The following is a 25,884-nucleotide window of genomic DNA, read 5'->3' on the forward strand; positions in this document are numbered from 1 at the left end:
CGGTAAAATTGAAGGAAGTCGGTCCACGTCACTACAACGAGCAAACGAAAACCTGAACGAGGAAGTCGTAAGTCGTATACAAACTAAGGACACTAAGAAGGATTCTTGCGGGTAATGGTTGTGATTACAGCCATCTATCCTACTTACATCAAAAGATCCGGATAACAGGACGAAACTCGCGGTTCTCTACTATCTTCCAATAGGGACTTCAATTTTTCCGACTACCAATACACTGAGGCGACTGAAAAATTGATTGGACTAATTTAAACAACCAATAAAAATGGGCTCCAATGTCAGTAGAGCAGCAGAAGCACTCGGTACATAATGGGTGAAGCAAGTTACTAATAATAAGGATTAAATTACTGTTACCTAATGTATTTAACAAAAAGCCTATTGCAAAAATCTTAAGAATGTATCGCACCCAATTGATCAATGGTTTTCAATTTCGTGGAGCAGAGAAAGATATCAGACCCACGCAGTACAAGCGAATGATTCAGTCAGAAGAAAAAATTGATATCAAAATGCGTTATTGCATGTATAGCTTCTCAAAACCAAAAACAGCCACCGTTAAAAATAATTAGGTGCCACGTCTGAGCTTAAAGGCAAATATAGTTCATTCAAAGTCTACAATGCACGCGAAAATTAGGATAAAATCCACCCATTAATTGTAACAGAATGATCCTTGTTACCGGTTGTTTCATTCGCAAATATGGTTGGGGGAAATATCTGCAGACTTTTCAGGTGATTTCGTCGTACATCTCATCTAAAAATATGTACGGTGTAATAAAGTTAGGATGTAAGTGCACAAACCCTTTGGCTCTAAAATGTTCTTCATTCCCGTTCTAAAAACAAAAAATACAGGTCATTTAGGGTCAAGACAGGACAAGTCTACTCACTACGTTTGCTATAATCCAAATAAATATGCTGATTTTTAACCTGAATTTTATAGAAGATTACCTCGAGATTACTTTTACTTTTTCCCCCACTAACAGCGCAATTTAAGGCGGTGTTTTTTTCTACGAGAGATGCATTTCTTAAACATTGTCAGCGATGAAATATGTGCAGCCGGTCTAGATGGAATTCCAATAACCCACTTGTGGAAAGTTTTGGAAGAGCCTTTAGTTCACTTTCCCTTGAGAATTGACGCTGATACTAAGGAATTTTTATGGGACAAAATCAGACGCTTTAAGAACTTCGACTTTTACGTTCGGACCAAGGAACCTCCTCCCTACATATTCTTTGACAGATTTGAAAGTCTTGGAGAGAACTTATGTGATGATTCTGTAATTTAACTTTGACTCGGATAGTTTCAGTTTAGCCTCCTACAATTGAGAAAAAGCTGTATCCCGTGGATGGGGGGGACGTGTATGGTTCATGTGCGGATTATAAAACACGTCAGTGTGTCAATTCTGAGCTTTTAACGGAGGATATTACGTATGATATGGCTCTTAAGCGGTAGGACTTTTTCTCGTCTGATTGTTTTCCAGATGGGGCGATCGGCTAGTGGTTGTTGCCTCACAGTCACTTCGCACCCTGTTTCTCACTGGATCCGAGACTCTGCACTCTTCCATTAACGCAAAACTGTATCGAATTTTGGAGCTAGTTGCAAAGTATGCCCTATCCAACCGCTTATGTGCTGCTTTCCAGATCAAGATACAACGGCATTCCCATTTCCGGACATGACGGTATACTGTCCTACGGTGAATCCTCCTCGACCGTCTTTTATATTCGCAAGCTATTTAGTGCTGATGGCCTAATCAAGTCTCAAGTATGCTGGTAATGCATTTCACACCTTCCTCTTTAGCCCTTCATTACACATGATTCCTTACGAAAAAGTATGCGACGAACCACTCTGCTGCATAGTTTTCGTTTCTTTCGACCATTGACTTACCCTCTTGCAACAGTCATGGAGAAAATATCCAAACTACTCTCAGAAACCCCTGCTAAAATGATGCTTCCTTACACGATCCGCCAGGTACTTCTCCCACCTCAAAAATACTTCCTCCGCTTCAAAACATACTGCAGGCCTTACTCTATATTTTCGCCAGAGATTTTCCATGGGGCGACGCTCTTTTATGCGAATCGTCAAGTTCGGTGTGCAACAGGGCTGTCTCAAGGTCATTCATGTGCCCTTTGGGACCGCATGTGCTCTAATCAACAGTTCCGATGGTGACTCCGGGGAGGTGTGTGCGGAAATGCTTCGAAAAGAGGCTGCTGAGCTGAGCATCCTTGACTCCTCTCACTCACCCTCATCCCTGCCTGAACCCACTGGCCGACGCTATGTGCGAGAAGCGGCGGTCATATACCTGCAGCATCCATTTGACATTGAAAAGTATATGATTGAGGCTCATGTTAATCGAGGCAGTCGGCCGGATTCTGTCGCACCTTTACCCGAGGAAACCCAAACCGACAACACTCTTGTGCTGGATGAACCCCTTTTTGGAGATGAGGGGGGATTAGTTACGGGAGAGGAAAGCGACGTATTTGACTGTGCCCCCTATTGTACGTCTCTCTCCTGGTTCTGTGGTCGCTACTCACTCATTGTTAGCTTTATAATTTATTTTTCACTTCAGATGCGCCTCGGATTAATGGTGAGGAGTCATTTTGTGTGCAGATTTGTCGATTTTTGTGCGAATCGGAGGAGAAGTCTAACTCCCAACTGGCTGTGCACTTCAATACCTCGCATAAACTCGTCTCCAGATATGCGGATGCTCTTGCTGGCATTGGAAAACTGGTCACCTCTAAGGTTTCAATAGGGACCACGTTTTCTCTAGTGCAAGTTGCCTTTTTAGACGAATTCTGATGCATTTCTTGTTTTAACGTCCATGTTTGACCCGTTTCAGTCGCCGATACATAACCGAAAAGGAGTCAATGGAATTACTGCAGGCACAGAGAGGTTGAATATTTTTTACCATCAGTTCAAGGTTTTATCCAACCTCAACTTATAATGTTTGCCCTGCTTTTTAGAATCAAAAGTCACCAGTCTAGTCTCAGTTCGTGAGTTGTCTGTGCATTTCCCCCTGATGTCCTTGTAAAGTGGCCCGCTACTTTTGCTCATTGAGTTTTCTTTTGCCTCATTTAACGCACTATCAGATTTGTACACTAGGTATCAAATGCTCGTGTAATCATAGAAACCAATATTGGTGCATTTTATGCCGCTATTATTTATCATTGTTTAAGCATCTTCCTAGTGCAATTACTTGGTTAATACTTTACAAAGCAGTTTTTGCTACACTTTTAAGTAATTTTGTGTGGCACTCTCTTTTCTTCCCACTCTATTAAAACATTTCGTCCGTAGTATCGAACGTGCCTATCCCTATTCATTGAAATCGGCAGTACTGTAATCACATTGCACCTACTGGTAAATCCATTCCTCCTATTGTATTAAAAGTGCTTTGTCTGCATCAAAACGACCGTTTAAAAACATAATTTGATTAGTTTCCTTTTGTTTTTGTGGCTTTGTTTTAACTGTTTTTCCCAGTGAGGTGTGCCTTCAAGGAAACATTTTCTGCCTACGCTGAGATGGTCTTGGACGTTTTTATTCTCTTCCTGTTTACTTTTTCACACGCACATTTACTTTGCTTAATTTCTTACTTTATGTGGATAAAGTCGGTCACTGGTTTTCTGCTCATCGCTATTTTGACTGAATTAGGGCTATTCGTCGCTTGACCAATACCTCATTTCATTATTAATTGCGGTGTAGACTAATATGTACTTTGCATTAACCATGAACTATTACGTAAACCTTCGAAGTTTTTTTCTCTTTCACTTGGCCATCAACTGTTCAATTTGGCTGAGGCCTTTTTTTGAAGTACTAACGAGTTCTGATCATTCACATACTCGCGTAGGTAAGGCTTGATGTCTAAGGTTAAAATAAATGGAGGGTAGACTTACATGCCCTTCCAGCTAATGAACTCCGAAAACCATTCCAAAAAATTCCTGCCTTATAACCTTTTTTGTACTGTTTTTTTATGAATCTATCACCTGTTCACCTCAAACTCTCGTATAGACAACCAACGTCAGCAACGGAAGCTCTTCATTTTGGAAAGCCTGGAGGCTCGCAAGGTCTTTCCCTCCCTCCTCGACCTGCGCGCACGCATCTGGGCGCACGAGGAAGCGAAGGGCCTCAAGGGCCGGATGGATCGTAAGTCCCTCGGTCGCATCATCGACGATTTGGTGCAGGAAAGGAGGATCAAGTTCATTGATATGGAAATTATCGGCCGACGCCACGATGGAGCACCGCGAAAGGTTGATGTGCGTCACCTCTTTTTCTCCTCTTTTTTCTTAGCTACGGGAAAAAGAGGAGCTTGAGTTTATTAGCTCTTTTACACCCCTGTTTTGATGACCTCCCCTCAATTGGTTTATTTTTGTTCTCCCCACACTTCTTGATGCCTGACTGAAAGCTGTTTCCCGTCATGACCATCGTCACCTTATATTGGCAACATGTTAATTTCCAAGTGCAACAAGAGCTTATGCAGTGTACGCAGGCGTGTTATATGCTCAGACACATTTTCATACGAAAAAATGAGGGTGCAGTAGCGTTTTAAATGCTGTTCATATAATTTAGTGTTCATGAGGGAAGTCCAATGTGGATTTTTGACGCAGCTCCTTGTTAAATTTATGGACTTATCCAAGCCTTTAATTAGTATTTGGAATATTGCCGAACCTGCTTTGTACAGTTCGCTTGCCTGTCCTTATATCCAATACGCGACGACTTCAAAATTACAAACGTCCGTGAATGGCTGTGTTGTGGACATCGCTCTTACAGAGAGATTAATCCCCTGTATATCTATCAGGCATTCCGGACGCTGAATGTTTACAACTTTGAATAACCCTCAATGATGGGGTTGACAACCACCATTGTCGGCAATTTCGCTGGCAGACATAGAGTAACCTCTGTAATGTTTACATTAAAGTTTAGCTGCACCCGGACATTCCATCACAGTACTGTGCTTGGAGTGTTCTGTGGATACCAGTATCTGCGGGTTAGTTCATATCTTCCCTGACGAGAAACCTCATCACCACACGCTGTTCCATGCACACACTACCACCGTTTTCTGCTCTCTCAATTGCACCTATTTCGTTCCACTATATCTATCTATCAGATTGACTTGTTACTTTCGACCCATTCTGATAGTGCCATCGACATGGGTTGCATCTAAATAGTGGTGGAAAGTTGGCCATTTAGGGAATCAAATCAAAATTCGGGTTTTCCTGCGTCACTCCCAGTAATTTCTTATCGTTTTTCCCTTTTTTCCAATGTCATTGCTATAAATTTCTTACGTATGAGCTCGGCAGCAAGCGCATTTCTTTGTTGAAGAGCGAAGCAGGAGCAGATAAACCAAGTCGGACGCCTTGTTCTTCATGAATCACCTTGATCCTTCTTGGTCCAGTTGGTAAAAGCAATGCTGCGTTAAGATGAATTACGAAAAACAGAATCGAATCCGTTTCATCAAGCTGCTAGAAAGAATAACACAAGTTCTTTGGATCGACTCAATAACAGTGTCTAGTGTGAAGCAGTTACTACTACTCGACCTGACAGCCTCTAGCTTACTATCTCCTTCAATCTACTATTATTTTACTGTGACTTTTTTCTAATCCTTCGATGTTATTTACGTTATTTTTGGTGTTCGAAGCCTAGGAATTTAATTTAATTCCTAATACTGATCTTAACCAATGTCTGTATAAGGCTACTGTCACTGGTTTAAACAACTACTAGTGCTCTTTCCTGGTGTAGCTCAAACTTGTTTGCCACCCAAGCGTCGAGACCGACTCGCCCGAATTGATAGATTGCTTGATGGCGGAGAAGAAGCGCTACATGCTGGCGCCGCGCTCCTACGGTGCTCTTCGACCTGAGGAGGCCCTTGCCACTGTCGACGACGATGAAAATCAGGAAACCCCCTCCGTTGCCACCACCGCCAACATCTCTCTCGATCTGGCACTCACCAAAAGGGTTTGTTCCCCTTGGCCCCCTTTTTATTTGCACTTGATAATGGGGATGGTGGTGACCGTATTTCTTCCATTTGGGTCCTCCAGGATCTGGAGCTCATCCGCCTACCAGACCGAAACGTCTCAAAACTGCGGAGACGATGCCTTTTACACAGGTTTATTTTTTACCTCCTTAACGATCTGCCGGCTAACGCACAGGCGATTCCCACTTCGGTCAGTTCGATTTCTTACTTTTAACAACTATACCTTTTTTTCTGTAGAATTGTAATTGTATTCCTTTTATCTAGCCTGAACCTTGGGCTCGAGTTTACAGTGTGGAATCTGTCATGTATCGCTATGTGCCACCTGTTCCTCGAAATACCGCCGGTAATAACTTCTTTTTCTCGAACGGATGAATAGTTGTGTTAGCACGTTCCGTGCTTTTCCTGTGTCTGATTGGTCAATTTTATTTAAAAACATAAAGACAACAGTCACTTTTTGCATCCTCAAAGTCGCTTTAATCTACAGAGGACTTGGATGCATGTTTTTTTTACAAATTATCGAAATGCTAAATTCAGTGATACGGTTCCCCTTTGGTTCCTCCTTGTTCTGCTCACTTTGCTGGCAGCATTCAAAATCAGTAGGAGATAGGACCGCACTTTCGTGGTTCATTGCTGCACACTGCGTCTTTTGTTGCCTTTTTGTTTTGCTAATCTAAATCTTACAAAATAATGCTTTCTCATTTTTCATTACTCGCCTTGCTAACCCCCCACTCAGGGCTGATAATTTGCGGTCTTGCCATAACAGTGGTTATTTTGTTAATGATTTCCCCTCTAGATGGATAATAGATTGATAATGATTGACCTTGATTTAGCATCAACTAAACATTATCATGGGCGTTTCATGGTCCAGCCAACCGATGAGATTTGAAGGTGACTCTTAATCCTATCTGCTGTTGAAGTTCTTTTGTTCTACCTCTTCCCAGTGCCGGGTTGGATAACTTTCCACGACGTGATTCAAGCCATGCCACTAGGCCTCTTTCTGGCTCTAGCAGCACCTATCACCGCACCCCGTCTCCTTCTCCAATGGCTCTCCGTCTTGAAGGATGGGGAATCTAATCTGCGAGCTGTGATCAAGAGACTGATCAGTCGGCAGGTTGAACAAGCTGAAGGATTCTCGCCTTACCGGGGGAAGGCTTCCGTTACACCGGATGCTTTACGACGATTTGAGCTGCTGCGTACGCCCATGAGGACTTGTCCAGTGCCTGGGGGATACAGTGGGGGTCTTTATACCTGGCTCATGAGCCGCTACAACGTAACGAGAATATATGCAGTGGTGGAACAGCTTTCTGGACACGGGCTAGTCACTCTCAATGGACAGTCTACACAGGGCCACTTGCCTATGGTGAGACTTCGGTGCATCTTATCGATACTAGGACCAATTTTTGATTAAGAATTGATGCCTTATCGCCCGAGTTACCCCTGAAGACGTTATTAGGTTATTAGCCTGAATGTGGCATTATTTTGTGTATTTAGCAGTTTTAAAACGGTTTAGCTGGGACCGATTTCCAAAGGGCTAAGATGGACCATACAGTCGAATGTGCAATTGAAGTTGTCGCTCCAATACGTAATTTTCCCTTTCTTTTGAGCGTTAGCCTCGGTGCTCCTCGTTGTCTTCCTCCTGTCTTGTCCTTTACGAGTGGCTCTGGGAACTGTAATGAACTGAGACAGGAAAAATGTGCTTTATTTGCATTACATTTAGAGGGCTTATTATTTTAAAATTGACAACTGTATTTGAGAATTTAAATAGACTTCTTCTATCGGTCAAACTGCGTTGAGGCGGGAATGGTTTGAGAGGTATTACCGGAAGCTGGTGTTGCTCCACGATGATCGAATTCTGTGTGGTAATCGCTCCTCGTAGGAACGTTGGCCCAAAGAGAATCAGTCTAATAAAATGTGTGGCTAAACATATTGTCTTATTTCCATTCCTTTTTCCCACCATTTTGCTATTTTGGTGCTGTCTAGCTGTTTATTCTCACCTTACCTCAGTCCATTTGCATGTGGACTTTGGAGTAGTTGCTAAAAGTTAACTTGCTTTCAGGCAACCTATAGTAGTTATTTTCTTCTGAAGCATTTAATGTGATTAATTGCTTAATAGAATTTTGACATTGCTGTCACAAGTAGAACCTATGACCAAACAGACTGGAAGTGAATTCTTTAAAGACGGGAAGAAGGGCCAGTACCATACTTAAAGCAGATATAACCTTAGCAGTCTCATGTTCCACTTTTTCGAATTGTAGTAACGTCGATTTCAAACTTTCACTGCACTTACCCAGTGCTGTTAAGCTTTGGAAAAGGAACTATTTCAATGGAATTAGCTATATGGTGTGTAATCACTCGTGCTGCAAGGTCGAGTTTACCTAAATGAACTGGTAAAATATTCTCTTAATCTTTTTGTTTTACCGACTTGTGAAAATCAGTCTACTAGCGTTGGAATGACTATTTCACGTGAGATTTGAGATGAACTTATCTGTTAATTATACTGAATACCTCAGTGGCCCTCTGAAGTCATTGTCTGAGTTAAACAGCATAGTGTAAAGTGCTTTTTTCCAGGCTATGGTAACGGATCGCATCAAATCACACTGGAACCCGTTGGTTTATTCTGCATCAGTAAAATAGGTACAGGATTTCCTTAATCTGACAATAATTGCACTTTCTGTTAGTTTTGAGCTGCCCTTAAATCGGCCAGGGAAATTAATGTTACTTGGTCGCGTATTAGAACAATAAAGCATCTGAGCCGTGGTGATTGGTTCCCCTCTGCGACTGGTCCATTTTTAGTAGCGAAATCATCTACCATAGTGCAATTTTCAATTCCGTCTCACCAGTGTAAAATGCATTTGCTAGTCACTCAGACGCTTTACTGGCATCTCATCCAGTTTTTATTTTTTACGGTTGGACAAAAACTGCTTCAAAAGGGAACAATTTGAATAACGATAGTTGTGGATCAAACCATGTATCTTTGGAGCGAGTTCCGATCTCCAACTAAGGTGGCATATGGCTCTTCCAGGCTAATATTTACCTACATCACCGAGCGGCCCTCCTGGACACCCGTTTCGCCTCTCCTGCACATCATATCCTCTCCGATATCTCGGCTTGTCCACCTCCCCTCACCTACGAGTTTCGGACAATGGCTGATGTGGACGGCTACTGGTTGAATCTCCGGGCCATCCTCCTCTTCACTCCCTACGGCTTCACTCGCTTTGCCGACCCCAGCATCACCCAGTTCATGGACACCAGAGCTCCCATACTCTCCGTCTCTCGTTTGCGTGATGTCCTGCCCACCGACGAGAACACCACCGAACCACCCAGCTTGCCCACTCTCATCCCCACCACTCTCAAAATGCCAGCGATGGTGACGAACTCCTCTGCCGTCACCGCGGTTCTCCGTGCCGTCGACATGGACGAATCGAAGCCAACGCAGTTTATCCTCCGTGGAGTGGGTGGCCTTCACGCCTCGCTGTACCTCTTCAAGGCTCCTTTTGAAGAGATAGGCTATGGAACGACGGATCAAGGTCAGTGCACCCAGTACACACCCCAATATCCCTCACCCAACCTCCAGTTGCAACCAGTGATGCGAGGTCCTGAGTTGAAGGCCATTTTGGGGGCGTTTGAGCCGGGGATACGGACCGTGGGGGATGGAGCTTTTTGGCCCTGGACGGTGCAAATGTTTTTCGGTGAGTGCGGTAGATACCTTCTAAAACGGAGTTCATTTTTGTGAGGAGTTGAACATAGAATTTTAATAATAGTGATGAAAGCAGTCATATAATTTGCTGACGTTGGTAATTTGGGTGATGCTGTGTTAGTTTATGCGTACTCTCAATTGCGATTTTTGAAACTACTTTCAAAATACACAGGCTTGACATTATCCCTCCTCTAGTCATTCAACAATGAAAGAGGTGGAGGGGCGATTTGCCCACATGCCTCGTCTATAGTACGCGCGTATGTGCTATTTACTTGGAACGGTTTTCATTTGTCAAAATAGTAAATTTATTCCAATCCTGCTGCTCATTTGTGCATAATTTGGGCGCCTGTGTATCCGCTGATACTGGAATTACTTACGGGTCATCATTGCCTATTATCCTCATCTCAAGTTACCTCTCCCATTTTTTTCGACTTCACCGACTAGAGAACTCTGTCCAGACCGCTTGTGCTACGATTCCCCCATGCCTAAGGCTCAAGTGCCTCATGACGACATCAGAAGTAACTCGGACGTCTGCGGTAGATTGTGATTTTCATACTCTGTAGTAATATCGCGGTTCATTTCTCTTCCCCACAGATGTAAAGCCAGTAATAGAGCTCCAGCCACCGCCTCTATTGCCGGCCTGGCTCTTCTCCACACGCGCGCGTCGATTCCCCTTCCACATCGACCAGACGGGTAGTAGGCCGGGCCCCGGCTCGAAGGATCGACACCACGGGAAGGCACCACGTCGTCGGCACAGGAAACGACGTCGAGTGACTCGAAGCACCTCCAAGTCTTCCTCCCCTTCGGCCACTTCCTCTTCTGATCACAGTGCTACATCCAGATCATCTACCTCCTCTTCCTCCTCCTTCGAGGACAATTTGCAGAGTTCGCCTTTTGAGGAACTCCAGCCGATCACTCGGTCGAGGAAACGACGTTTGCAGAAGAAAACCACCATACCACACATCCATCGTAGTGCTTGTAGGTGTCCCAGGTTAAGATGGTTTTTGACAATGGGGCATGATTTTTAATCTCTGTCTTTACTTTTTGTCTTGCCTCTTTTGTTTAGTCAGTCGACGTATAATCTCGAGCGACAAGCGAGCGCGTGAGTCTGAGCGATTTGGCTTTAAGATTATGGATGTGCTCTTAATGGGGCTTGCAAATTTTTTGCGATTTTTAAAGGGATTCACCTTCACCTGTCGAACTATGTCGAAGTTCTTGAATCGTTATTAGACCCACGGCTGCTCCGATCTTAAATAATTTTAATGATATTGTATTTTAAACCGTGACTTATCCTCCTAATCGGAATGCTATCATCTTCTCATTGGTATTTCTTAAAAATTTTGTGTTGAATTTTTTTCCCACAGATGGAGATCATTTGTTAATTTCCTTCCTACTGAGTTGCGTTATGTTTCAGCATAACATGCTTCTTCCCTGCTTTCATTTTAGTGGATGAGCGAGACGTAGAGATACGAAACAGTCTGCATGCTAAGCGTGCAAGTTGGAATAAACTGGAGGATCAAGTGGTAATTCCTTCAATTCTTGAATTTCCGTCTCCATTTTTTCTACACTTTTGTGAGAACGATCTCTTGTCTTTCCTCTTTAGCTGCTCACTTGTCGTGTGGCGTCACTCTTTTTGGTTGGTCACACAAGGGAGTATGTCTGTATTCCCTACGTCATTGTTCGCGACATTCTCCACGAATACTTCCCTCTGGTGAGTTGAAATATCAAGTCCCCCAGATGCTACCCAAATGAAGAATTTTACCTATTTCTTCCAATGTTTGTACTTCTCCGTTCATTAATTTTTGAATTTGCGTAGGTGTAGTTTGTATCCAATGTACTGTTTAGTGGGATGATATGAAGGTGCAGTTCATTTTCTTGAAATTCAACTATTTATATGCCATTAAGAGTAATTTCTTTCCTTGTGGACTAATTGAGGCTAGATTGTCACATTATATTGTTTACTTTAAAAGCTAAAGTCAATGGGATAACCAATGTGGTTTATTTTTGATAGCTGCAAACTATCAAGAATCCCCAATTAATATTTTCTCCAACACTTTCCTACCATTTTCAGCCAGTTTCTACCACTTCATGTGTCTGAAATAGGTCGCAGATGGTAGTTGTTTACACCTGGTTCCCTTAACAGTTGGTCCCTTTCATGCTAAACCCCTTTCCAATATGTTTGCCCATGAAATCCAGCGACGACAATATGTTAACTTACTAAACAACTATGATTTGCTATTCCCATTGCCTTCTAGGCATTATTATGAGGTAAAATTGGCCTATATTCCAAGCCAAAATCGGTTTTTAACTTAACCTGTCACATACATGATCATATTGCATTATTTATAAGTATATTCAAGGTCTTTTAGAAGAACCATAATTATAGCTATGTTAGATTGCTGACACCTGATTTTGTAACTCGTATGCTAATGGATTAGTTTCCTGGATATGCAAAGATTTGAAGCCTCCACTTAATTGCTTAGAATATAAGCACCTCAGTCTTAAGAAGTTGCATAATACCTGGTTGGTTAATTGAAATTGGGTCATGTGTCGTTGTATACTTATATTGCAAGACTGGCTGTCAAGCATCGTGGAAACGTGCCTTGTTTCCATAATGCTTCTGTTGCGTTATCTCCCTACACGAATGAATAGTATTACTCTATGAATGCTTCTATCAATTTACTGCTTTCTTCATTTGAAGCTTTTACCTGGTCTACTTTCCACGATTGCAGGATCTATTGACTTTTCTCGTGCTAAATAAGTATCGTAAACAAAAAATCCTGCAAATCGTGGGATTGTTCATTAGTTTCCCTTCCTCTAAGCATTTCCGAGGTGGTGGACTTAGTCACTATCGCGCTTCGAAATCAACTTACGAGCTTTTTTTCCAACCCGTGCTCTTGGTTAGAGGTACATTAGGACCTCGTGTTTTTTTGCTAGCAATCATAGCGAATTTTTGGTTGCTTTCAGTCGGTTCGTTAACATACGATCACTCCGCGATATGGTGTTACAGTATGTGATCAGCACAGATAGGCTGAAGAATATTCTACAAAGCCTCCATATTGCTGCTACATCACCCTCTTCATTTCCCCTTTTTATTCTCTACAGGAGAGCCACGATAAGACGAGCTTGGCATGCGCTCGGCGCCTAAAATTCCTCCTTATGCTGCGCAACGATGAGCGCACGCGGACAGACATTCTGCTCACCAAAGTCTCCAGTGATCCTGAACTTCTGACCAAGGTGGGTTTATCTCCACCCCTCTTCCCTTCCCTCCGTCATACTGTGTATTCCAACGGAAGATTGTGTTCTTTCAATACAATATGCAGTCTTGATAGCAGTAATCAAAATCGTGGTTCTGTAGTGTCGTGCCGCTTCAAAGAGGCCTTATGGGGTAGATTTACAATGAATCCACAGAAGGACTGGGAGGTTATTAGCAGAACTCTATGCCACTAGCTCAGTTTCCGGATCGCGTGAGACCATAAAAGTCCACATAGTCCAATGTTTTTTTAAGAGGTATCGTACGGTTACCTTGTTTACTCTTCATTCTTTTGGCTGTCGCCTTGACCGCTGTTAGTGGTCACTCTTCCGGTTCAGTCATAGTCGAGTAGTCGATTATACTGAAACCACCCGCAAGTTCCTTTCCTTGATTTTCCACCAAGACGAGAACCGGATATGGTGGCGTACGTTATAGATTTTCGTGAATCCTCTGTGTTGGGCGACCTGCTACGGTTAGTGCGTGTCCATTTAGCTAACTTTATGGAGCGGTTTTACCTTCGTCCCTACCTTTCAAAGAGTATAAGGCGCCAAATCGACGGTGCTTAGCCCCCTACTTGTAAGCGATTCTCAGTTTCTTGCATTATTGGGATGTATCTTATCTTTGAAAGGCGCTAATGGTTCAATAATTCCATAAAATACTGACTGCAGTTCTACGGGCCCACTCAGTACGTACAAATTCTGCCCTTCATTATCGGCCATTAAATGGAACTCACTTATTTAATATTTTTTCTAGAGTAAACGTGATTTCGTTTTTTTTTCTTTCTGTTGTTCGGCTCCACCGATTCAGTCACCTTTGATGAATGCTTTACTCCTGTGCTCCTATACCTGAAGATGTGGCATAACTTACCACTGTAAAAGTGATTTTGTCAACAATTTGAAAAGGCATGGGCATAGATTCCTGTATGCAGATAAAATAGATGTCGCTCTGCCACAAATACACTTACCTAATGTGAGTTTATAATAAGCAACGAAATAAGTTTTCTTCGAATAAATTTGTCCCACCCGTTTCCCTTGCAATGTCACATACACGTTTATTTTTCCCCTACAATGACAGTAGGCTTGGCGATTGCTCCAAGAGATGGGTGCGTCTGTGTCAAGTGCGATTCCGTATTAACAGCAGGAGTCATGGTTGTGATAGTTTGATTACCACTATTCTTGTGTTTATTTGACACCATTTAATCGCTCTCATGCTTGGATTCTTCTTCATCACATTTAATCGAAATCATTTTTGGAATTCGCCTGTAAACGCCGCTACTAATGTAATGTTCAAGTAGCTTCTGGAGGCCTCTATGAGGCACACGAATTTAGAGGCAGTTTTACTACAAGTATTTGGAAGGTATGGGAGATTACTAGCGTAAGTGCAACTTACCCAAAGCCTTTCGCCAATATCGTGGGGGTAAAATTACAGGAGGGTAGAATTATTATTTAAATGCGCCATTAAGTCAAACATTGTCCCAATCTTTGAGACGTGTTTTAAGATTGCCTTTTACTGGATTTTTTGTTACTTCTTTTGCGGGTCAGTTTACCACCATAGAAAAGCTGACGAACTCTAACTATGCTTATACTACTTATCTGCTTCAAAGCCGCATCTACAATTTACTATTTCTCCTACAGTGGCGCAGTGTAATCGACATGCTGACAGAAGGCAAGGTGATGTGTCTGTTTATGTTGCGTGATTTCGTAGTACTATTAGAAATGATTATGGTAGTTTGGTCCCAACTGTTCTTTCTCGCCAACTTTTTCTTGCTCTTATTTGCTTTTGTATTGTGTTCAGTACAACATCGGAAAGACGGCTTGGATACACCTCTACAACCGTGATGCAAGGCAAGCGCATCAGTTGTTCAAGGATCTAGTGCGTCTCATTATAAGGAATTTTGTTCCCGACCTATGCAACCGATGTGCTCACGTTGTCAACAAATCTCTTGTGATACGTAAGTTGGTTGAAGAGCGAATATTCTTCCTTCATCTTTTAACTTTAGGGAATATCCGTCTACCTCTGCCTTTTTTAGCTTATAGCGCCGGAATCTTTTGCCAATGTCATCCTAATAGAGTGCGGTTAGATTTAAACCAATAGAAAACTAATGTATATCATGATTTAGGGTTTCGATACCTTTTCAAAATGATACGAAAAAGTTGTAAAGGTCTGCTTCTACTTTGTACGTTTGTGTTTGTTCAGCAGAAAAAAATCATCTGATTGTGACATCGGGAGTCACAACGGACAAAATTTCAACTTCATAGCTAACGGAGTGAGTGAGTGTATAAGGGAGGGAGTTCCTATTTGCCCAATGGAGTTGGATTGAATACGTAAAACCATCAGATGTATTGTTGGTGCCTTATGCTGGAAGGCTGGAGCTTCACCATTCCAAAATGGAATGATTGTTCGCCATAAATCTCTGTTACATGGGCGGATGGGAACGTTGATACAGTGTCTTTTTTACTGATTACTTCATTTTGCTCGCCTTACAGCCAAATCACGTGATTTGTTCAATTCAGGTTAGCTTGCCACCTTTAATTGGTTCTTACTAGTAATTCTCCTGTCGTAGATTTGCAGTATTAGCCTTTTTTCTATTCCCTTAATACGTGTTTGTGTGTGTGAGAGTCTTTTTCCTGTTTGGAAACCTTCATTTTTGGTTTAGCTGGATGTTTCACTTCTTGACCCTCTATGAGAGCTAAGGAACAGCATTGACGATGAAGGTATTATGAGTTTGTGTCTTGGAGATAAGTCCAATCTAATACGATTCCTTGCCGTTGAAAACTACTGAATTGGTTAGTTGTGGATGAGCCGAAAAAGGTTTGTGCTATAAGAATGCAGCTATTCTCAAAATATCAAAAACAGTCGAATGAAATCCGTCTCTCTCAACAATTGGTTCTTTTTGTGACGAATACATAAATGATTTGTTCAAATAATGTCGGCACACCGTTTTCAGATTGGCTGATCCTCTTCCAATGCACGTGGAAATATTCAGGTTTATGTAAACCTTTTTCTGACCTGCGATTCCGCATTTCTAATTCAATTCAATTAAATCCTACCACCTTGCCATTTTATTCGAGGTCAGGACCATTAGCACCAATGAAAGCATCACGGGTTTGTCTCAAATGAATCTGATACTCTCCCTTCTCTTTGAGATAAGCCTGAAAGCTGGAGCCAAAACGTGGGTGTCATCGATGCCTTAGTTTAGAAGACAGAACCTAGTGTTTTACTAGCCAAGTTCATTTTTCACTAAGTTAAAAAATCTTGGCTATGCTCGTGTAGTTTCGACTTGAAATCATGGTCAGCAACCTTTGTCAGCCATTTCGCTCTATTATCTTTTTCTCTATCATAGCGACAGCGGGAGTAGCTGAAAGCGAGGACGCGGAAGCACGAACATCCCTGCGTCTCTCCTCTGTCCGCAAGTTGCTTCTGCATCCGCGGGAGGCTCTTCGCGCTCGCTATGACTTTATTCTTCTTGCCTCTATACACAACGATCAAGGTCTCCCAGATATTGGGCAAAGCAGACCTGCCATTGTGGTGGAGACTTTGAGAAACCTTTTTCTTGTGAGTTGCCTCATATCACATCTTTATTATCGTTAAGTAGTTTGTTTATTCATTTCTCTAATTATTGGTAAAGTAATAAGTAATTGGCGTGGTAAAGACGCTCAAAATTTTCCTCCATCCATTTGGAAGGTCATTGTGAAAGCTAAGAATATGACTCTCATTCGTATGCTCCAAAGGGTGTTGATTTCTTTCTGATTTCTTTCCTACACTGTAAAAGTGCACTGGGCATTTTTAACGGTTTGCTGACTGGGCACCTGATTCACGTTTTGGTAGAAATAGCTTTTGCGCTTTTGTATTTCAAAGTGTGTTAAACAAGGCGGCACATCGTTTTGTTATCTCTACACTATCCATACTTCCATGGTACACGCCAATTCAAGTGTAAACGGAATTCTTCACCTGAAGACCGAATAACGATTGCGATACAACTCAAAAGTGTGCAAGAAAGGCTTCCTCTCCAGAGACAGTGTATTCAACTTTTGGTGTAAAAGAAAAGTGGGAATTGGTTATGGGATAAATAAGCAGCCTTTCTGATTTTGAGCATACACAACACTTCTTTTCAGCAACAGCTATCTATAAATCAGCTCAAATAACCGTTAGTCCAGTTGAAGGTCGATTATCTTTCTCCCTTCTCATCAGGGCTCCATCCGCTTCCGACCCGAAGCGCAACGGCCTCATGACTCGGTGCTCTTCAACCGCATCCTCAAACAGTATCCCTACGAGCAGATGAGCGGGGCGGTGAAGTGCCTTGCCTCCACCGATTCGCTCCGCAAGCACAAGAGCTCTGAAGTTAGTATAACATGAAAAATGCTTTCAAATGGTCACTCTACTGCTGTATAGTTAGTATGTAGGACTTTCTAATTGACTGACGTTTTTTTGTGCTCTTCAGGACTGCGATCTCAACATCGCTGGCCAGTTTCGTGTCAAGACCACTTTGCGGTGAGTATTTATGAAGCAGTTTCTACTCCTCGCCCATTCTAGAGAATATATTTTACTAATATATCGGATCTCATATTATTTTTCACTTGCGGGTTTTTGTGCTATTGGTCCATGCCTACTCATTGCGGGCCATCAATCAAATATTTTGTGGTTCTCGGTCGGCATTCCCATCAAAATTGCTCAAAACATTGGTCATAATATTGGTTTGCAAATTCCATACCCGGAAACACCTCATATTTTACGCTTAGCGATCTAGTATTGAATTAAAGACCAACCGAACCGCAAAACGCACTTAGAACGGAAATTCAACAGATGCACAATTGCAACCAGGAATTAGCCAACGGAGTTAATTGAGTTTGTCTACCCAAAATCCAAGTAATCTTTCCTTTTTTGCCTTCTCTAGGCTCTCTTCTTGGTGTAATGTACAGATGTTTATCTACATTCGCTTCTTCATGGAGGCGTGGAAGTTGTACAAGCAGTTCTCTGAGGCGGCGAGGCGTCTTCGCGGGCGTCAGCGACGTCAGAAGGTGAAGCAGTTGGAAGCGCCACCATCATCGCCGCAGCAACCACTACTGAGTGAATGGCTGGTGGCGAAACACGAATTCTCGGAACCCACATCGGGTGGACTAGTGGCAACTTTTGTTGAACTGCTCTACAGCAAATCAGTAAGTTGGTCAGGGTAGCATGGTCATCTAATTTAAAATGAATAGTCCGAAAATTAATCGAACACCATGGATAACTGTGCAGTATAGAAAATAGATTCACTAAATTTTACTCCATACTGGTTTGTATTTGCCGGCTCTTAGCGAAGAAGCCTGGAGAGCTGGAGCTTTGTAAAATTTTGTCAATTTTTGCATCGATGTGCTCTTCTTTGTGTAGTAGTCCCTCTTCCGTTATTCAAGACTTCCTGCTTGTATCTTTCTGCACCGCGCATATTTTCGATGTACTTATCCACAGTTTTAGGAAAGCTGTTAAAAAAACGAGGCAAAACTTGCATCTTGAAATTTAACTTTTTCCACTTAGCGGTCCGGCAATTGCTATAATCTTTGTGTATTCCTATGAAATTTGCACAATTCTAAGGTTCGTTATTGCTACAAACCGTTTCGTGTAGAAATCGCCCCATAGTTTAACCATTTTTCGAATATCACCTAACCATGCGGAACATCCCACTGTTAATGATCAGCTTTGCCTTCAGTTGAGCACTGTTTTTTGTCCTTACTAAAGACATTAAATTCTTTAGCTGGAAACTCAAATGACTGCTTTTTTCATTGCAGCAAGTTAAGCTGCGAGTGAGATTCGATATGAGCTGCATCAGCATTCTGCGGAAGCCCTGCATGTCACTTGGTAAGTTCACTTTCCGTTCACTGTACAAAACGCTTACTTATAAACTATAAACAACCGTGTTTTATTTCTGTTATTTCAGAGGATCGCAAAAGGCACTTACAAAGTGGCAGCGAAGAGGAGCGCAAGTCCCTTGCTCCCAAGCTGGTGCGCAAGGGCACTCCACCGCACTTTGGCGAATCGACGCATATCGGCATGACAGTGGCTCTACTAGAGGGTGTGGATGGCTCCAATGCCGCATCAACCATCACCGATTCCCTGATGGATATCCTTCTGGAGGGTGTTGGTGGGGTGGGTGAACGGACGGTAAAGGGTAAGACTCCACGCATCGATATTCGTCTTTCGCTCAACGGGGGATCAGTCGAAGCAGTGGCGCCGTCCACACAGACTCATATCACTGTGGTTGATGGTATGTTACCTACGTCTTCCCTTTCGTTTCCATCAATTGGTTAAACCATATATTTTTTCGCTTTGACAGGGGAGCCAGAACACAAGAAGATATGTCGTCGTGCTCTGGCGAAGTTTACAGCACCGTTAAACTGGGATGCGGCCTCCGCAAGGAAGATAACTAGTGAATCATTTACCTCCAAATCTACTGATAATGCTCCTGCCACCGCTGATGATAGGTCTAGTCGGGTGCTGGAATTCATCTTTGTCGCGGGGGATCTTGGCAGAACATTTGATCAAATGCAGGTACATCAAAAATTTCGTTTGCTGAACGAAAATTAGAGATCATATCCACTATGTTCTAAAATCCATTGAAATGAAATTATGATATTCTATCAAATACCCTTTGCCTTGATTTCGATACAATTCTTATCATCAGCAATTAGACACGTTAAACCTTCTTGTTTCAAGTGTAATTTGTAGAGATGTATTCTACGGCAAAACGGGAAGGTTTGATTCTAAAAGTTTTTTTATGAATAGGCCAACGAGGAGTTTCTCAAATAGTTTTTTTTTGTGATTTTAGGATAGATTCTCGGACTCTAAGGCGACGAGTCATGTTTTGCACCGACTTATGGATGAGCAGAAGGTAATTTTACTCCCTTTGTTTGCACGTACATCATTTAGTTTAAAATCATTCTTGCATTACACCAATTTTTGTGGTTTGTTCGTGAGAAATCGCAGTTTTTTGTCATATCAAGCTCATGCGGAGGTGAGATCTCCCCGTTGTTCAGTTGGTTGCTTGGATTACTTAGTTCCTCATAAATCAATCTATATTTGAATTTAGCATTAGATTTCCTTGTTCTTGTGAAAGTTAATTTCAAACTTACTTTTACTGAGTTAAGCTTAATAGCAATTTGCTTTGGTTCGCTCTATGTAAAGTGGAGGGTGTATCTCACTTTTCTTGATTCAATTCCAAGTCCTGTTGCCTGGACTGCATAACTGATGCATTTCATCTCGGCTATATAAACGTGCATTTGAAGTGTAATCTACCCAAATGAGGTAGCCGTCTATTCAAATACCTTACTTTCTTCACAATTATCGTGTTAATCAGGTTGATTTCGTAATATGACCCATTTGTAATTCTTTAACAACGGATCACAAACAAAGAGTATGACCACTTAAGTTTCTGTTCTCTATTTTTACAATGTCTATTCTATTTTCCACGTAATCATACGATTGACCACCGCCTGGATAAGGCGGTAAGCAATTAGGAAAATGCCACCAAGAGAATGCGAGAGATGAGGCAAGGCAGCATCTCCCTCTCATTTTAGCTAGAGATCAAGTCTCTTCATGAGCAAGTTTTGAGGGGAGACTAAGAATGGGGTATTCTTTTCACTGATTTACCATTCCTGACTGTCCCTGGAGAGGAGGGCTTTCTTGCACACCTTTGAGTTATATTGCAATCGTTGTTGGGTCTTCAGGAAGTGAAGAATTCCGTCTGCACTTGACCACACACACTAAGCAAGTGTAGTCATTTGGAACAGAAGTTGCGTATACCTCGTCAGGGGATAATCACTGGCCTGCCTTCCTGCTTAACGATCGTTGGAAGAAAAAAAAACCTGTTTCCCACAACAAGTCAATCAGGTGCCCATTCAACAAACACCCTACATGCATTGCACAGTTTGGTACTGCACGTAAAGGAAGTGAAGAATTGGTTAATAGTCTTTGAAGCCTACTATTGTCTATTAGTGTGGCATGTGGGACTCCTACTTAGCCTCCGTCAAGGGTTTGCCTCGTGTTTGATTTAGATTCAGCCTGTTTCATCACCCACTTTAAGCACCACTGTGATTTGCTCTTCTTACCTTAATCTCAAATTGTTTTAAGCAATCATGATGAGCGGTTCTTCATTGTCATAAAAAAGGATCTTCCTTGACGCAAAGAAATTACCTTCAAGTGACTCATCATCAGGATCCAGATGTTTAAGCGATTTCTCGGTGGTTCTTTCTGCTACTGCATGTTGCATCTTCAGCTGGATAGACAATAATCGTTGCCAAATTTGAGTTAAAGCCGGGCTGTAGACGGACTGAAATCACACCCTCTAGGTTTAACCTATGCTTCATGATACAATGATTTCAAGCAAGTAGGAAATGGTAGTGAACAGAGTGCGACCTAATGTATCAATAAGCTGACGCCTGTCATGATGCTTTATGATGCATGCGCGCAAACAATTGCCTTCTTTTTGCAAGTGCTTGCAGGCTACAGCAAGTGATTGCAGTGATATGTGCCGAAAATCACACGAGACTTGTTGCTCACCTTGCATCTTGCTACTCACTCATCGCTCTACTTTTACCCAAGGATGATTCAGTCACGTTCTTTTGCTGCAGTTGTTACTATAATGACGCCTTATTTCATTCACTCACTCTTTTTATGCCCGTAACTTGTTGATATTGTCGCTTTTAAAAGTGACCCTAACGGTCGTAAACTTCTCTCTTCTTCGTCTTATTCACAATCACTGGTTAAAGTGTTTCCAAGTTATCGCGAAAGCGGTCTTTACTGGATGCGTGGGGGGAAGCAATCCGACGAAATGTGCCCACGATGGTTGTGGCATGGGTAGATTAATTCATGCCTCAAATCGAAAAAAATGCATTTAATGAGGGGAAAGTGTGTAGCTAAACAGTTTTACTAAATTTTTCAACCTAAGTTATCATCTAAGAGGCCGTTTTTTTGCAATTTTTTGCATAAATTCAAACTAATGCTGCAGCAGGTGAAGAGAACTTTCCAGCTAAAGACCGCTCGTTTCGTTTTTACGTATGGTGATTTGGTAGTCTACATCAACTCTTCTACTCTATTTTGCTCATGTTTGAGGATATGGTGATTAGGTTACATCGTCTTTCATCTCCACTTTAATCCCCATTTTCAATTTCATTGATGAACTCATGCGGTTTACGTTTCTTTTTCATGGTGAGACTGTTTTGACTTATTGAAATCCTTGTATGAGTCTGTTGTGGAATCAGTTGTGCTAAAAGGAAGCTAACAGTTTGGTTCTATCATCAGATATTCATGCTGGGTCTGGCGGAGCCGCGCTACGTCCACTGGGCTCATTTGCGTCTCTGGTTGGTGCACGTGAAGGACCCCAAGAGTCACCACCAGCAAAGTTGTAACCAACAGCAACAGCAGCAAGATCGCAACAGTTCGGATTCAAAGATTATGACACCATCAAAAGGGGAAGAGGAGGGACCGAGGCGGAGACGCCTTACCTTAGCTGTCAATTCTGTCTCTCTGGAGGCTCTTGAGCGGTCGTCGGAGTCTCCGTTGCCCATTATTTCCAACAGTTGCACCGACGCTGCTACTGAGTAAGTAGCTACTGACTTATTCAAAATAGATTTCGCTTAGCTAGCATTTCTTATTTGGCTATTGATGTGCTGGATCAATTCAGATGGGTAGTTTTTCACAGCTTCAGATTTTCTGATCCCACGCAATTCCATTATCTCATGCACTGGTACTTCCTCGGACTTCGCTTTGCTGAACTGGTACCTCCCAGGTGCCTACTGTTACATTGAATTGTCTTTTTTTGCTTTTCTATATAATTTGTAATCCTGTGCGATCCATAATTGGAGTTTGACGATTTTATGGCTGGGTGGGAACCTTTCCTTCTTCCTGCCTTTTGCGAATCATTCATCTTCTTAATTTTGTACTTTCGACTGTTTACTATGGTGCCTTAAGTTCACTCAGAATGGCGATTTCTTGTGGCAATGTCGCGAGTCTATTGTTCTTTTGAGTGTATTTGTCTGTTGTGTTCTTATGATTGGTAGTCTGCAGCCGACAGCATCAGGAATTTCGGCAGTCTTGTTGACGAGTAGCACCACTTCTTCCTACTTCGATTTTGAACAAATTGAACAAATTTTGGTTCCGATGTACTTACATTTCTGGTTTCTTCCAAGTGGATGGTTTTGTTTCATCAGTATACCTGGTAATTCACTTTGATAATCTTGCTTTCGATTTTGTGAATCCTTCTTGTGCGCTGAATTCGAATCTCTCCGCTTTTGAAGACCATTTAGTGGGGATTTCTAAGCTGGTCAAAAGTAAGTTATTTTGGATTGGCATCAATCAATCGTTTTCCTCAGAAAACTAATTTCATTTTAGTACTCTCTTCTCCCGCAAGATTGGTAACTAAAGAAGGCTATCATTCTACATCCGTGCACGTTGAAATTAAAGTTGGTTTTGCTTTGGAAAATGATTTGCTGGGGCTATTTAATTAAAAGGAGTTTCTTCGTTTAATCAACTATCCCCATTTTCACTCAGAAGGGTGGTTTTGTTGTAGCAGTGCTTTCTTACAGAAAATAAGTAACTCAACACTCATGTTCCAGTTTCCTACACACTCTTCAACTGGCGTTTCTTTGCAACCGTGGTCGTGGCTGCTACGCTGGTGTAATTATTTTCAACCTTTTAAATCCACTCCTAGGCAACTCAACGCTTAGAGCACATCCCGAAGGGCACGAATTTGTGCTTTGTTCACACTTTCCGGTCAACGAAAGGGTGTTCTCCGTTCAACTTTGCGAGCGTTAAATTATAGGGGACACCCAACTTGTCAGGAATAAATAGTCGCATAACACCATAATTATTCTGCTGAAATTCTGCTTCCTTGGATTAAATTATTTTTTCCAAAGGTCGCATTGGTCAATGAGTCAGACAGTGGAGACGCTTTCGTAACTCACTTGGTGCATCATGTTCCTTGGTCGCTTTTAGCATCCCCATGTATATCTCATTGTGCCCGAGTCACTAATACCGACGCAGGCGCATAGGAAATTAGTACCGACAGGAATTGATTAGAGATACTAAACTTTAACTGTTAACTCCCCTTTAGAAAAGCTCCTTTGGACCAGACTACATCCGAGCGCACGGATTACTTCTTCATCCCCCAGCCATGGATCTGCGAATCCGGCAGCATAAAACCGTGCTTCTTCATCCACCTCCTCCTCTCCATCTGTTCCATGATCTCGCGGTTCTCAGGTGCCCCTATGGATGTCCTTGCTACTCAGTACCGTCACATCCTATCTCCAGTCTCATTTCGACTCCTTTGCCATGTAAGTAACTCGAAAAATTCACCAGTTTATTCACTCCTGCCACACTCCCTTTGCACCATCTTCTCGAGAGGTGTTCGAATCGATGGTGGCTGAAGGAAGGTTAAGATTGTTTCTGAAATATCAAACAGATTTAACATGCTCACTAGTCTTTATTTAATTTCCGTTGTTAATTATTGGATTTGCATGTGATATGAGATGCATGAGGAGAGGGATGTACGTTGAAAAAAGGCTTAGTTTAATTTAATTCATGAATTATAGTTTTTAGTCCAGCAGAACCCACTATGACTGGTGTCTGTGTTTTGGAGGTAGGGATGAAACAACCATTTAAAGCAGGTGTTTCAACTTTTCCATATAAAAGGAGTTTGCGCTTAATATCACGTCATTTAACTGTATTAGTATTTATTTTACGGAGACAATATTGCTCGTGTCTCTCTTTCTGACAGCTCTTGCACGACACCAAAGTGATTCGGGTCACTCGTGTGGTATACAGCAAAAGGTGTACCATCTTCTCGAAACCAGAACCTGTGATATGCCTTGGTGAGCCTTCTTCCAGTTTCCCAAGATCCCTCATTACTGCTTTCTTGAGTGCTATGCACCTTAGTAGTGACTATCTTAGCCAATAAAAGTGTCTTGTCTTTACTAAGATAATATTAACTCATTCTTGGGTAGCCCGGGATGCTGACAAGTGTTTTTAGTAGTACACCATTCATCACTATACGGTGATGTATGCATTCGTGCCTTGGATGATACATGTAAGGAGGTTAATGTGCGTTTACGCTATTATGCTCCATGCAGGTGATCATCTACTGCTGGCCCCCTCAGCAGAGCTGAGTGTGGCTCTGGAGGCGCACTTTGTCTCACGCATGAACACCCTCGTTACATGCGCTGCCGAACTCTTCGGCCTGCCGACACCGGACTCCGCGGAGCTTGCGGCCGCACCTTACGTCCAATTCGCCCGCTGTCGACTTCCTCGCGATGCTACCGTCCTTCGGCCACAGGACTCTGGCCCTGCCACTAATTTAACTTCGTAGAGTTATTCAATCAGTTTGTCTGTAATGTTAATCTTCCCCAGTGTAAATTACAAATGTCCTTGTATAGCTTTATATATGCAGTTTCCTTTGTCTTAAGTGCATTTGGTTTATACTATACTTTTGGCAGCAAATAAATGTAGATGAAGAAGTGCACAGTCTGGGTTTTGAATTGAATGGAATAGGGTCTCTCGAAAAACATGACCGCTGATGTCTAATTGTGCAGTCCCTTTCTTTGTTTAACTATATTCAATCATACGGGCATCGGACATCTGTCAATAAATTTAGAACACCCTGGTTAAACGGTCCATCTCGCTGACGATTGCGCGTGTTTTCCACTGCCACTCTGTTTGCAGCCCATTTTTGTTACCAGAGTGGACTTAGTCATTGCTCCTGATGTCGTGAATGCGGTGAATCTGCCAGCTTGGAATGTTCCTTAATTGTTTATCATCCCGGAGATTTAAGCATTCAAGACTACCTAATAGCACAGTTTTGACAGCTGTTTTTGGCAGAATGAGGCTAAAGTGGTTCCACAGCTCCAGCATACCTGATCATCGCAAGTAGTGTGAAAGGGTATTCATTGGGTGATTTGAAACCCCAAAAGTGGTGGGAAATTTGTGGGAACTTATTC

General features: G+C 42.3%; 2 protein-coding genes across 2 annotated transcripts in view; one reads left to right on the top strand and one right to left on the bottom strand. All coding sequences in view use genetic code 11, as the record gives it.

Annotated features, from left to right (window-relative positions):
- The window catches only part of EGR_03977 (Nuclear transcription factor Y subunit beta), a gene marked incomplete at both ends in the record, with an annotated part of 2,962 nt that extends 2,261 nt beyond the window's left edge, over positions 1–701 (bottom strand). The window contains 2 exons of the mRNA XM_024493226.1: positions 148–221; positions 690–701. Of these exons, the coding sequence (XP_024352325.1) occupies positions 148–221; positions 690–701 (86 nt within the window). The remainder of the gene's footprint in view (positions 1–147; positions 222–689) is intronic.
- Positions 702–1,025: 324 nt separating this feature from the next.
- On the top strand, positions 1,026–25,256 carry EGR_03978 (General transcription factor 3C polypeptide; the record flags this gene model as incomplete). Its single annotated transcript, XM_024493227.1, has 31 exons — positions 1,026–1,283; positions 1,319–1,455; positions 1,488–1,610; positions 1,648–1,768; positions 2,049–2,502; positions 2,574–2,763; positions 2,844–2,896; positions 4,010–4,254; positions 5,738–5,953; positions 6,037–6,162; positions 6,237–6,315; positions 6,914–7,332; positions 8,995–9,661; positions 10,264–10,647; positions 10,736–10,771; positions 11,116–11,192; positions 11,273–11,380; positions 12,775–12,906; positions 14,717–14,873; positions 16,266–16,477; positions 17,114–17,263; positions 17,364–17,413; positions 17,817–18,078; positions 18,688–18,757; positions 18,837–19,163; positions 19,233–19,447; positions 19,725–19,787; positions 22,196–22,494; positions 24,006–24,225; positions 24,669–24,762; positions 25,021–25,256. The coding sequence occupies 31 exons, from the start codon at positions 1,026–1,028 to the stop codon at positions 25,254–25,256; spliced, it is 6,180 nt and encodes a 2,059-aa protein (XP_024352326.1).
- Positions 25,257–25,884: the final 628 nt, after the last annotated feature.

Source organism: Echinococcus granulosus (assembly GCF_000524195.1).
Source record: "Echinococcus granulosus chromosome Unknown EG_S00023, whole genome shotgun sequence".
Lineage (NCBI taxonomy): Eukaryota > Metazoa > Platyhelminthes > Cestoda > Cyclophyllidea > Taeniidae > Echinococcus > Echinococcus granulosus.